The sequence below is a fragment of the Thermobia domestica genome, chromosome 18 (assembly GCF_964235325.1).
Source record: "Thermobia domestica chromosome 18, izTheDome1.hap1.1, whole genome shotgun sequence".
Lineage (NCBI taxonomy): Eukaryota > Metazoa > Arthropoda > Insecta > Zygentoma > Lepismatidae > Thermobia > Thermobia domestica.
Genome location: NC_137471.1, coordinates 144,030,625 through 144,043,891, shown reverse-complemented (window position 1 = coordinate 144,043,891; position 13,267 = coordinate 144,030,625). Strand labels below are relative to the sequence as shown.

Here is a 13,267-nt window from a genome sequence, read left to right as displayed (position 1 = left end):
GTGTCACAGATGAAAATTTCCGTTTGTACTGCCTCTATTTTCTGGTACATATGCTTCATTTATGTTATGTTGCTAAAATTCGTTAGGAAACAAGTACAGACTGCGCCTGTGTGCCTGACAAAACGTAAATGTACTGGATAATTATTTCTTCACTTTTTTCCAGAAAAAAAGTAACCCGTCTCATGTCGGCTAACAAAAGGAGGTAGCGGACCAAAGATAGCCGTTGTTTACCTAAGGTCGTTACACAGCAGGGGTTTCACTCAGTCAGAGAGAAAAAAAATAAAGTTTCTACATTTGTTTTGAACTGCAATATACTTCTTCCTTTTATTTTAAGAACCATTTCCTTGTCATTTGTCTGCATCAGAAAAAAAAATGCAAAAAAATCACTAGAATGTGCCTATTTACCCAAAGTACGTACTAGATCACTAGTTCAATAGTAAAATCACTAAATCTAGTACGAAATCATAAATGTGGCATCCCTGGGTTGGAGCGAAAGTAATGGTTGAAGTAAAAACTAGTCCGTATTTCTACTGCGTTCTGTTGTTGAATTCACAGAAATGTTCAAAAATAAATTCAAGAATTAAAACACGATCCTACAAAAGACTGTTTACTTGCTCACTGGTTTTAGTATTGTGAACTGAAACTCAAGTCGCAGTCATGTTGAATACTTCTGTCCCTTTCTAGTAGTTTCTACTTTACAACTTGAGGTAGGATGAGGGTCGAGTCGGAAGCGGTATGTATTGTTTATACTACTTACAATGATACCCCCCCCATAAAATATAAATTCACCCTTTCTCCCTTCCCTTTTTCGAATACAATGAACCGACTCTTTTGCTGAAGAAAGATGCTAAAAGAAAATTGAAACATCTGTGTCTAAACTTTCTTTGAAGCGCAGTCTTTTGTATTTGTAAGGTTTTGCGAGTGTTTTCGAGATAGCCAAATCTTTTACCATGGACTCCTGCTGCGAACTGACCGTGAGTAAACACCCGATCTCGCTGTGCTCAATTTCTCTCGCACACGTGAAATGGGTTTGTTGTTTCCAAAACAAATAGGAAGTTACCTTGTGCTTTTGCATTTCTGCACGCACACAGGTACCATTGTTGTTTTAATGATCAGAAGAAATATCAAAACCATCCGATATATATGATACGAAACAGCTAACAGGGAGGCAAAGATAAAAGTAGGCCTATACCAAGTTTTCCGCGTGGTAACATTATGGAGAATAAATATTTGATAAAGTCACGTAGATGCGCTTAAACCTATTCCATCTGTCCTTATAATTTTTCTGGTCTCATCAATTTCTCAGGAGAATACGTACAACATATGTCCAAATTCCATATATACTCTTTCTAAACTAGTGAGTAAACTCATTAAGAACACCAAGTGATATCAATAAACAGGAAAGAAAACAATACGTTATACTTCTATCATTTGGTACACATCTCTATGAAGCACAGCTTGTTTCTTTTCGAAATAGCTCCTTCGTGTCACAGCTGTGGTTAGTTTTGTTTTGTGTTAGGATGAGAGAGAGAAATGCAACATTTGCTTCGCTGTGAAGTTATATATATTATTAAGATGAGCGGTGATAAGCGAGGTTTAACAAAGAGTGCCTTTCGAATGCACAATTTAACGGGTAGTTGCAGTCCGTGTTGAGAATCGAACCAAAGCTATGTAAGACATGTTATGACAAATCCAAAAGGTGTGTTGTATCGGTACAGTACCAGTTTTTCACGTTTTTCAAAATGTTCCAAAACCCAAAGAATAATCTTTAATTTTTGATATTTTAGTCGTCACAAATTACAATTTTATAATGTAGTCAATGTTTATAATTACTGGGCAGTTGGGCGTTTAAACTAATAACATCATAATAAAGTCAAAACCATAATTTTGAGTTGAATTGATTCTGAATTTAACGTCCCGTTCAGCAGCGAGGCTATGTAAGACGTGGACCTACTGATTAACGTGGAATCCGAATCACATGAACGCCCACCGGGAATCAAGCCCAGGTTTCCCACGCCAAAGGCAAGTATGCTAACCGTTAGCCACGAAGGAGCTCCACCATAATTTTAGTGGGCGATAAGAAATATCTCGCCAGTGCTTTTACAATAAATAAAATTTTATAAGTATTAAAGAATAGTGGTAAGAGATTTTATAATAGCTCTTTTATTTATGAGATATGAGTATTTTTAAAAAAATAACAACTAAAGAATAGGTTGGCGGAACCACAAAAGACTCGTAAAATAAACTTTCTTATAAATACATACGCACCTTACTCACCTTTTATAATTGCCATGCTTACGTTCTCCATAAAAACATAAATTCTCTTTTAGTGATACTTTACACAAGATCATGAAGTGGGTTCAAATTTAATTAAAGGCAAAATACAATACAATAATCCACAAATATTGCCTCAAGTGAGTTTAAAGAATTCTAAACACTAGTGCGAAACCGGGCTCTGCCGTTGCGATCGATTTACAGGTCTTGAGACGAAAGTAAGAAGGGACTTACGCACACAGTAAGTAAAAACATATGCCTTTAACTTTCCCCCAAATGGGTGTATCTTAAAACTAACCTCACCATTATTTTTCTAATTAAATTCTAGCCCGAAATTATGTATCATATCGGAAAACGACCATTAGGAAGACCTAGGCGCAGATGGGAGGACAATATTAAGATGGATCTCGCAGAGATTGGAATACAGAGTAGAAACTGGATGCAGTTAGCTAAGGATAGAAGTCAGTGGAGAGCTTTTGTGAACGCGGCATTGAACCTCCGGGTTCCATAGGCCATAGAGTTAGTTAGTTATTACCCTATTCCCATTTTGAAAACTTGACCTTAATTCAAAATGGCGGATTTCAAGATGGCTACCATCAAGGTCATATCTACCATACGACTTCCCCCCAGGACTTATATGTATCCACATGATTTTGCTTCACTTTTCTTCATTAACGCTCCGTTTACAAAGGGTAGTAAGGGACTTCTGTAGTAATCTCTAATAACCACATCACAACTCTTAAAAGTTATTTAAAAAAATAGAAAACATGCACCATGGCAAAAATTTGTCATCACAAGTAATGATGCATACATGCCTTCTATCAGCAAAAAAAGTTTCATTGAAATTGGAGCCGGACATTTGAGTGATGTCCCTTGTGGGATGTGATTGAACGTGACGTCAGAACACATCGCCCCCCTTCCCGGAATTTACGGGAATTAGGTGACCTGAGTGAGCACATGTGGTGCCAGCTCTCTCCAGCGACCTATCAAGGATCATTGCGTGTATGCCAAGACGTGTCGCCGTTTTTATCCATGCCAAAAGTCGACATACTGACAATTAGGTAGGTAGTCATGATGGTCTGGCTGATGGTGCGTATATTTTAACTCGTACATTTTGTCTCGACTCGAATTTCGAGACGTCTCGACTCGAATTCGAGTCGAGTCGAGACAGAGACTGTCGAGTCGAGACACGAGTCGAGACAGAAACATATTTTCGAGTCGAGACACGAGTCGAGACAACATTTTCTCGAGACGAGTCGAGACAGGCTTAAATCTCGACTCGACTCGACTCGAATGCATCCCTATCAGCGCAACAGAAATAGTCCGTACGTGCATTTTTTTTTTAAGGCGGAGGGGATTTCTGAAGGACAAATTAATCAGTATTTAACATAAATCGCGAATTACTGTAACGTGATATACACAGAACACTACAAATTAATATAAATGAACTAGCAAAAAAATTGACGCAGTCAAATATCGAGTATGACATAATAACTCAATTTTCAATTTTTGATGTAGTAAAATTTTCGTAAAACAGAAAATATAAACTGGTCCATCCTGTTGCAACGAATTAATATGGTCGGCAAAATATCAAATCTTCAATTAATCTTTGTAGCCCGCCAGGAATTTCAACGAAATCGTATAGACTCCTACGTCAGGCGCCCTGGTGTCCCCCCTAAGTATCATAGAGTCCTGATGCATCGTTGGAAATGTTATGAAACACAGATTCCAACAAGGTAATATTTATCCAGTTTCCTCCCTATTCGTAGAAGAAGAAAAAAGTCCTAGAAGTATGAAAAATAGAATTTGGGATGCTCTGGTAGCATTTGCAGTCAGTCTACACTGACAAAATAATGCTAATGTGTAGGCAACACACTTGTGACAATAATATAAATAAAAGAAATGGTAGCCGTAGACAACATTGTACCCACGGATGCCAAGTGAATGGCCGTCTTTCTTTTTCTCCCACTCTCTCATTTCACTAATTATTCCATCATCACTCACTCATTAACAACCGTCTGCTTAGCGTAAGTATGTAACGTTATCCCAGAAATTTAACTAATTTATTATAATTAAGGAGTGAAGCAGAAAATTAATTGTTCACCATTATTTTTCCGAAATGGTTAAGTCCAGTTGATTTTCTTAATGCTTTTTGCGTGTGTAATATATTTTAGAAATAACACTGAAGTTGGAAATTACCACTTAAGATGTGTATTTTCATTAAAATTAGTACGATGAAACATCTGAATAGCGGAAATTGTGCATTATGTTTAACCAAGGAAGGACCAGCGTGCATTAGCACGGACACAACAGGAAGTTCAACGTCCAAAGTGGTCTGCTGCTCATATCTTTGGTTATTCTGCTTACAGCCCTGACTTGGCACCAAGTGATTTTTTATTTATTCCTGAATCTTAAAGAATTTTTGGGTGGAAAACAGTTCGCAGAGATGAGGAACTCAAGCAAGCAGTGACAGCCTGGTTCAAATCTTTGGTGGCAGATGAGTATAACATCGCCATTGAAAAACTAGTCTCACGTTATAACAAGTGTCTTGACAACTGTGGCGATTACATAGAAAAGTAGAGTAACATCCTGTGGCTTTGTAAATAAAGTTTTGTGCTGATATCTTTTGCTTTTATTTAACCATGCCAAAACATTATTCGCTTTCTGGAGGACCTTCGTAGATGCAATCAAAATGTAAAATCTAGAAGAGCTCAAGGAAAAGGCTTTCGATAGAAAAAAAAAGTTATGAAAGCATGTGTGTGAAGTATTGCGTTGTATGAATGTAGGACATGAATCTTAGGAGAAGAAGAAAAAGGAGGAATGAAAGCCTTCAAGGTATAATGTTATAGAAAGATGAAAATTAGACGGATGGATAAGTTTTAAAAAAATGAATAAAAAATGTTGGAAATGGCAGAGCAAAAACAAATATACTGAAGACTATTTGCAAAAGAACAAATAGGATGGTTTGATATATGAGAGTGGTATTGGCTATGAAGAGAATAGTAGAAAGAAAAATACCCAGAGGAAGACCGAGATTTGAATACACGGGCGAAATAATACAAAATATAGGGAAGGAAACTTTCATGGATAGACAACAGCTGCGTCAAACAAATCGAAAGGTTGCTGACCTCAGAGGAGGAAAAATTGTTATTGATGCACGTCTTTTGGTGAGGACACATCATTTTGCTATTTTACTCTGATCATGAGAAACTTGGAGACCTACTTGAGTAACCTAAACTAGAAATACAAATTACTGAAGATAGCAACCTTTATTTGAAAATAATAAATGTGTAACAGTTTTGGCAACTAACTGAACAGACTGACTTCATCAAGCACTCTAGCAAACAAGAGGTCAAGTCAACTCAAGCCAAGTACTGTCTTTTTTTCCTACTCTTGATGAGAAGGAAGGATGTCTAGCTATAGCTATTTTATCCAAAGCAATTATAGTATATTTGTGTGTGGTGTAACAAGTCTGCATGTTATGTTGGCACTGTGTATCTGAAGTTTTTTTTTTTTTTTTTTTAATTAATATTTCAAATGTATAAGGAGTCGGTTTGTTAGGATAGGTATAATTAGGAAAGAGGAGGCAATATTCAGGTTCTGCTGCTCTTCTTGAAGGATGATGAAGATGAAGTTGATTGTGTCACGCCGCATCCGCTGAGTCCGCGCCAGTCCGAGATCCGATACTTAGCCAAAAACGAGTTGAGATGGTATTTATATTGCGTAGAGGGAATTGCATATGAATATAAAAAGATCCTAGAAACTAATTCTGAACGCTGATTGGCTGGTCAAGACGGGCTCAGCCAATCATAATAGAAGTTGACAAAAGTGACACTAAAGAACATAAATCCCTTTCCCTCTCTAGTCGACAAAAATAAGCTACAAATTAAGTTTTACGAACTTGCCCTCCTGTACATTTTAAACCCTGCATTCCAATTCATAACATAGTTTTTTTGTTTCTTAATGAATATCGCCTCCTTCCACTTTTTTTTTTAATTTTATGTTCTTTGTTCCTGTGCTAACAATTCAATCTCGCACCAACTAATATTATGCCCCGTATCCCTCACGTGTTTAAAAATGGCATTGCTTTCTCTTTCTAATCTCACATCATCTTTGTGTTGTTTTAATCGCTCTTTTATTAGTTTTTTTTTCCTTTTCAACTTCTTGAAGTACGCGGCAGAAACTTCAGTCTTAGGAGTCAGAAATAAAGGCGATGGGAGTCGATGTGCTGACAACATACCACCCATTGAAAAGTTGTCTAGCCTATCATAATATCTAGTGAAGTGTATGTGTAATCAGGAAATTTAGTTTCAATTTAGGACAATATACAGTGACATGGCCACTTCAAATTGTCACTGTTGAGACAGATAGTTTGTGTGTGTCAAGGTTTGGAGAAGATGGAGAACTCTACCTGCTACTTGACGGCATATCTTTCACATGCACAGTACATAGGGAAACATTCTTTCCAGCAGAATAAACACTTGTCAATTATTGGCAGCAAAAGACAAATTTTATTGCTATAAAAATTTGTTTTTTTCGACTTTCTCAAAAACTACGCATAAGAAGTTGTCCTAAAGGACGCCATTTTGTTCAAGTCGATGTTATTTATTCATTGATGTATGGGTTACCTTAGCGTGATGTACATAGTTAAAGAAAAGAATAAGTTTCAGAGTTAAAGAAAAAATAAGTTTGTATACATTAGCTGGATAGCTATACCCGTTGGTAGTCGCTGTGTGAAATCTCATTGCACTATTATTTCAGGTGAGGAGTTTATAAAGCGTTAAGTCAAGGAAGCGACGGAAATTTGTGACATAGCGAAAAGTTAGCATCGAGCTGACATTAAGTATCTATATAAAATGGGCTTAACACCACAGGAAATTCATATGGACATGGTAGAGACACTAGGAAACTCCGCTCTCTTCTATTCCATAGTGAAAATGTTTGGTAGCTGAATTTAAGCATGGAAAAGATAGCATTGAAGATGCCCCTCGCAGTGGGGCCTTCAACATCGACCACTACAGAAAATATAAAATTTGTGACCTGATTTTGAATCACCGCAGAATCAAAATCCGAGAGATAACTGAGACTGCGGGTATTTCCTATGAGCGAGCACAAAACATTATTGTAAACGAAATTAGGATTTTCTAAAGTGTCCGCAAGATGAGTACCAAAGTTGCTTTCAGTTGAACACACGCAATCGACCCATTCTTTTCCGTAATTGTTTGGAACTGTTTAGAAGTGATACAAAAAAGTTTATTGGCAAATTTGTGACTGTGGATGAGATTTGACTACAGCATCAACACCGGAATCAAAACAGCAATCGAAGCAATGGAAACGATCTGGATCTCCTGTTTGCAGTTTGTCGGCAAACAAAGTTATGGCATCATATTTTTGGGGGGATGCTAGGTGCATTATCCTAATTAATTTCCTGAAAAGGATAAGACTGTCAATTCTGAATACTACTACACCCTTCTGCGACGTTTCCGTGAGGAAATTATAATTAAAATGCAGCAATGCTCCGAAGAAAGATGTGGTTTCACCTGGACAATGCATGTGTTCACACGTTTTTTGCATCCATGGCCGAAGTTCATTCCTGTGGGTTCGAAATATTGCCGCACCCACCCAATTCGCCTGATCTGGCCCCCTCGAACTTTCACTTGTTTAGAAACCTTAAAAAGTTTATGGGGATCATTGATTTTTTTTCTGATGGAGAGGTGAAAAGTGCTGTACTGGAATATTTTACATGGCTCGAGGAATCATTTTTTAAAAGTGGTATAGAAGCGTTACTGGAGGGATGCCATAAGTTGATCTCGGTCGAAGGGGATTACGTTGAAAAATAAAAGATAACTTATCCGAATATTTTCTAATTTTGTAAGTCAGGCCACGGGCTTTTCAATTCACCCTCATACTTGACAGCTTGGTTAGAATCAGGGGCGGATCCAGGACCGACTTCTGGGGGGCTGTGGGTTGTCATACTGCTACTTTTAAGGGCTCCAAACTTTGGGAGGGGTTTTATTTGTATATATAAAATAAGAAAGATTCCTCTTCTGGGGGGCGATCGCCCCCCTGAATCCGCCCATGGTTAGGATATGTGTCAGGATCAGTCTCATCTTAATCGGTAGCGAAATTATAGTACAGCACGCATTTTTAACTTTACAAAAAAGTTTTTTCTCTGTTTTCCTGAAAATTACTGATGAATTTAGCATTAATTCATGGCATTATGTTCAGCTAAATGGAAGCTATCCATTGCCACTTGTGTTTTATTTTACTTTCATAAAAACTATTATTGGAGATAAATTCTTTATATTTTTAACCCAATGTTTCATTAAAATAGATAAAAATGAGACGCCAAGACCGGCTGAGTGCATCTTCATCTTCAGTTGCCAGAGGTCAGAGAGGCAGCAAATACAGGGTGAAAACTGAATTTTATCCTGGCAGACCGGAAACAGAAGAACTGCCGAAAGATGCGGAGTTTTACGCTCGACCAGAAAACGACTGGGCAGGAGGAGTGGAAACTGTGTTCAAAGCAATCCGCTTGGAACCCGAGTCTTCTCTCGAATCCTGTTGTGGTAAGTGAGTTACTCGTTCTCATTGATCTGTGTATAAAACGCTATTTATTTCACAGGTTGTAGCGTAGTACACATTTAATTTTCAGTCTCAGAAGTGATAAATGAGAACTCAGAAATTCACTTTCGCGAGTGTTGTTCTTCAGTGCAGGTTTCAGCTTATTTTTCTAACATACCAAGGCAAGGTATTAAGCCAATAAATAGGGATGGAGTGGTCGGACCTGTTATTATCTACGGGACGTGATTGGAAAGTTTCAAGACTGGGCGTGTAATTTAAAAATGGCAGTACTTACAGGCTATTGTGATGGATCTCCTTCAAAGTAGTCCCCTGCTGAACACACCGATTCCAACGGTGTTTCCACTTCTGGAAGCGTTCCTGAAAATTATTTTCCGTGATGGTGTGAAACACTCCGTATTTGCTTGAATGTCCTCATTTCAGTCAAATCTCTTCCCTTTCAATGATAATTTTAATCTAGGAAAGAGGTAGAAGTCGACCGGGGCCAAATCTGGGGAATACGGGGGTTGCGGAAGCACAGGAATCTTGAATTTGGTCAAAAATTCCTGGATCGAGAGCACACAATGCGCTGGTGCATTGTCGTGGCGGAGAATTCAATTCGTTTCTTTCCAGAGGGCAGGCCTTTTCCGACGCACATTTTTGCGCAGATGCTGAAGGACACTTTCGTAGTATTCCTGGTTGACTGTCTGCCCCGTAGGGGCAAATTCATGATGCACGATAGCCTTAGAATCGAAAAAAAAAAAATCACCAACATTGTCTTCACATTCAACCGACTTTGTCGCGCTTTCTTTGGTTTTGGTAAATCTTCCACTGAGAAGATTGGACTCTTCCACTGAGAAGATTGGGCTTTTGTTTCTGGGTCATACCCATAAACCCATGATTCATCACCTGTTAGTACAATATTCAAGAAATCTGAGTCTGTTTCGGCACGATTAAACAGTTCTTGGGACAATTCAATTCTGTGTTGTTTCTCCTCGTGTGATAACATTTTTGGAATGAATTTCGCGGACACTCGACGCATGTTCAAATCATCAGTTAAAATTGACTCATCCGCATAGAAACTTAAATTAACGTCTTCAGCCATCTTCCTAATTATAAGTCTACTATTCGAGCGCACCAAATCGCCAACTTTCGCAATGTTTGCGTTAGTTCTTAATGTTGAAAGCCGGCCAGACCGGGGGTCATCCTCCACTGACTCGCGGCCATCTTTGTATCTGTAAAACCAGATAAACATGTTTGACCGGCTCAGACATTTGTTTCAAAAAGCTGTTTTTAAGAGTTTGTAAGTCTCCGAAGCAGATTTCCCAGTTTTAAAACAAAATTTCACACAAACGCGTTGTTCCAATTTTTCATCCATTTTGCGCACTTAAAAATCCGCCAAGATACATACACGCCCGCACTCAACTGGTTGCTACGCCCTACCAGTGTTGCCACAGTCCTTGGTCTGGAGTGGGCTGAAAAATAGTACCAAATTGAAACAAAAAGGGCTGAATTCATTATTTTATACCAGTGTAATACATGACTCAATAACATGAAGCTAAAAGAGGTAACGTTCTAGAACATTCTCCCCCTCCCCCTCTTCCATGAGTCCAAATCAAGAAAGTGCTCTTTTCAAAAACGTCCAAATAGGACGACCCCGAACAACCGTGGAGCAGATGTTTTTTTTTTTTTTTTGTTTTTTTTTCGCATGTAGGAAGTATAACAGAGGCCGCAAGTTAAAAGGGAAAACAGTTATTATCTTCGGTATGTATTGTAGGGAAACCAAACGCGCCTCTATTTCAAAGTGACCAATAAACCAAAACAGTATTATGGTCATATAAGAAAAAATAAATAAAACAAGCAATAAATCAATCATCTCCGAGTTTGTGTGTAAACAATGCGTTATAATAAAACATTAAAATATAAATTATTACACCGTATTCTCGCTTTTTCAAGACCGAAGGAGGATAATAGACTGTAAGAAGAATATAAGGTAAGTAAACTGACATTTATAAAAAGAAATGTAAAACCGGTCCAGCGTCCTAGAACTTTCCCTGAAATACATTAAAACACATTATTAATAATTTTAAGTCACAGTGGTATCTATGGTGCTGAATTGGGTAGAATAGTACCAACTTTTTCACAAAAAGGGTTGAAAATGCCAACGTGGTAGCAACGGGCCGATGAATGACACAAAGGGCTGAATTTGGTACAATTGTACAAAGTGTGGCAACGGTGCGCCCTACTGAATAAAGATATTTCGGTACATGTTTCAACTAGAGACCTGCACGGGCCGGGCTTGGGCGGGCCAACTCTGTTATTTCTTTGGGCCGGGCCTGGCTTGGGCGGGCCGACACTGATTTCTCTTCAGATCGGGCCGGGCTTGGGCCGATTAATTGCAGTTCTTTAATAATTATTGACATTCGTTAAACGATAATTAGAATAATGGCAAACGCTGAAGAAGTGTGCCGGTAAACATGTTACAAAATGAAACTTCAAATTTATCGGGCCCGGGCCGGGCTTGGGCCAAGAATTTAAAAAAAACTTATCAGGCCGGGCCGGGCCGAAAATCTCCAAAATTTTTCGGGCCCGGGCTGGGCCGGGCCTAGGTACATTCGGGCTGGATTGGGCTGGGTCCGAAAAATTCTGCCCGTGCAGGTCTCTAGTTTCAACATGTCTCAAGGCCACACCAAGCCACCGCTTCCATGCTAACGGGCGATTATATCTACTCCTCCTGAGCAGTGTTGCCAATTATCTTAAAACTTTCCAATCACCCCACATAACTGTGGTTAAAAATATGGAAAACTAGTGAATATGCAGCTAGACTAAAATGATCTATTAAGACGTACGGACGCATTGTAAATGAAAATGAAATGAAATCTTTGAGTTTTACGTTCCACGGTTATGCCGACTAGGCTAAAGGAGACGGTGGTGATGAGAAATGAATGAAATGGTGAAAAAAAGAAAGTGGAAGGAAATGGGAGAACCCAGAGAAAACCCTCGCACACGGTGTTGTCCACTACAAAGCTCACTTGGCGCGATCTGGGATCGAACTAAGGACCCCGTGCACCAGAGGTGAACGCTCTACCACTGAGTCATCGCGGGATCGCGGCCCTTAAGAATGTCTTGTATACAGAAGGTTCTTCGTTTTTTTTTCGACAGATTTCCGAAGTACTAATCCTGTGAAAAGTCGTTGTGACGTCATTACCTCTGTTTTCTTAAAGCACCAGATAATGGACTATCGCCCAATAACGCAAGTTCCGTTCCAGCGAACTACGTGAAGCAGAGAAATCTCCTGACAAATTTTCCTTTGGCTAGTGAGGTAATAATCTAGACATCGTTTTAACAGTCGAAATGAACAGAAAACCATTTGACTGGAGCCAGGGCTTTTGACAGGAATGTAATGAAAGATAATAACAGTAATTTCCATTTCTTATTTCATGTCATGGTAAAGTTCAAGGTTATCCGTGGACGCTTTGTCCGTGTGGATCTCAACCTGGTTTTTGGTGGCTGTGTACAAATGAGGGGTGCCTTTCACATAGATTGACGTCGTGATGGATTCCAAGAAGTACGCAACTTTTATTTTTACGTTTTTGTCCACTTTGTGTTTCTAACTTCCCCTAGTAACCGTACCCAGCGATAATCACAATCCCATCCGATGAATTTTAAACTGACGGTAAATCTCGAGTTGTCTTTTGTCATTTGATGTATTCCTCATCAATTATGGTAACCGTCTTCGATTTTGACTTCTCCCGCCTCCACCGATGTATCTTTCGTTCAATTTGTTGCAATTTGTCTTGCGTCCAGCCCTATGTACAGCCCTATTCAAGAAATCCTGGCCGCCCATCTCTCTTTGAAAAGCCGTATACTCTTACCTACAGTTGGAATTACGTCAAAGAAATGTGAATCTTTTTTTGGTCGATTGAAATGTTCATTTAGAGGCAAAGGATTACAATTTGCTATGTATGGTTCCCAGTATATGGGCTTCTAAAGCAAGGAGGACGGTCAAAATTTTTGCACAAGACTGTATATACCACAGACTAAGATGATGATGAATGGTGTAGCTGACAGTGAGCTAAGCATCATCATATAGCATTCTAATAGTGACGTCTTTCTTTCTTTCTTTCCTTTTTTTTTTTTTTTTTTGAATGTTTGTTTACTATTTGCATCGATCTTTATGTTTTAAAAAATAGGATGAGCCTTCGCGAAATTTACACATACAGGGTGCGGCACGTAAAACCAGCCCGTAAAGTGAACACATAAAATGAAATGTAATGTATTGAATATGATTAACTATAACACATAAATGAAATGTAATGTATTGAATATGACTACTCACCTTCACAGCAGCCTTCACAGCAGGTGCTGAAAGTGTCCTCCGCCCACTTCAACACACATGTGAGCACGATTGAGGAGATTCATATATACCCTT

General features: G+C 38.7%; 1 protein-coding gene across 1 annotated transcript in view; it reads left to right on the top strand.

Annotated features, from left to right (window-relative positions):
- The window catches only part of LOC145675707 (uncharacterized), a 65,947-nt gene that overhangs the window by 26,296 nt on the left and 26,384 nt on the right, over positions 1-13,267 (top strand). The window contains exon 2 of the mRNA XM_081746322.1: positions 8,609-8,843. Coding sequence (XP_081602448.1) covers positions 8,615-8,843 — 229 coding nt within the window. The 5' untranslated portion in view covers positions 8,609-8,614. The remainder of the gene's footprint in view (positions 1-8,608; positions 8,844-13,267) is intronic.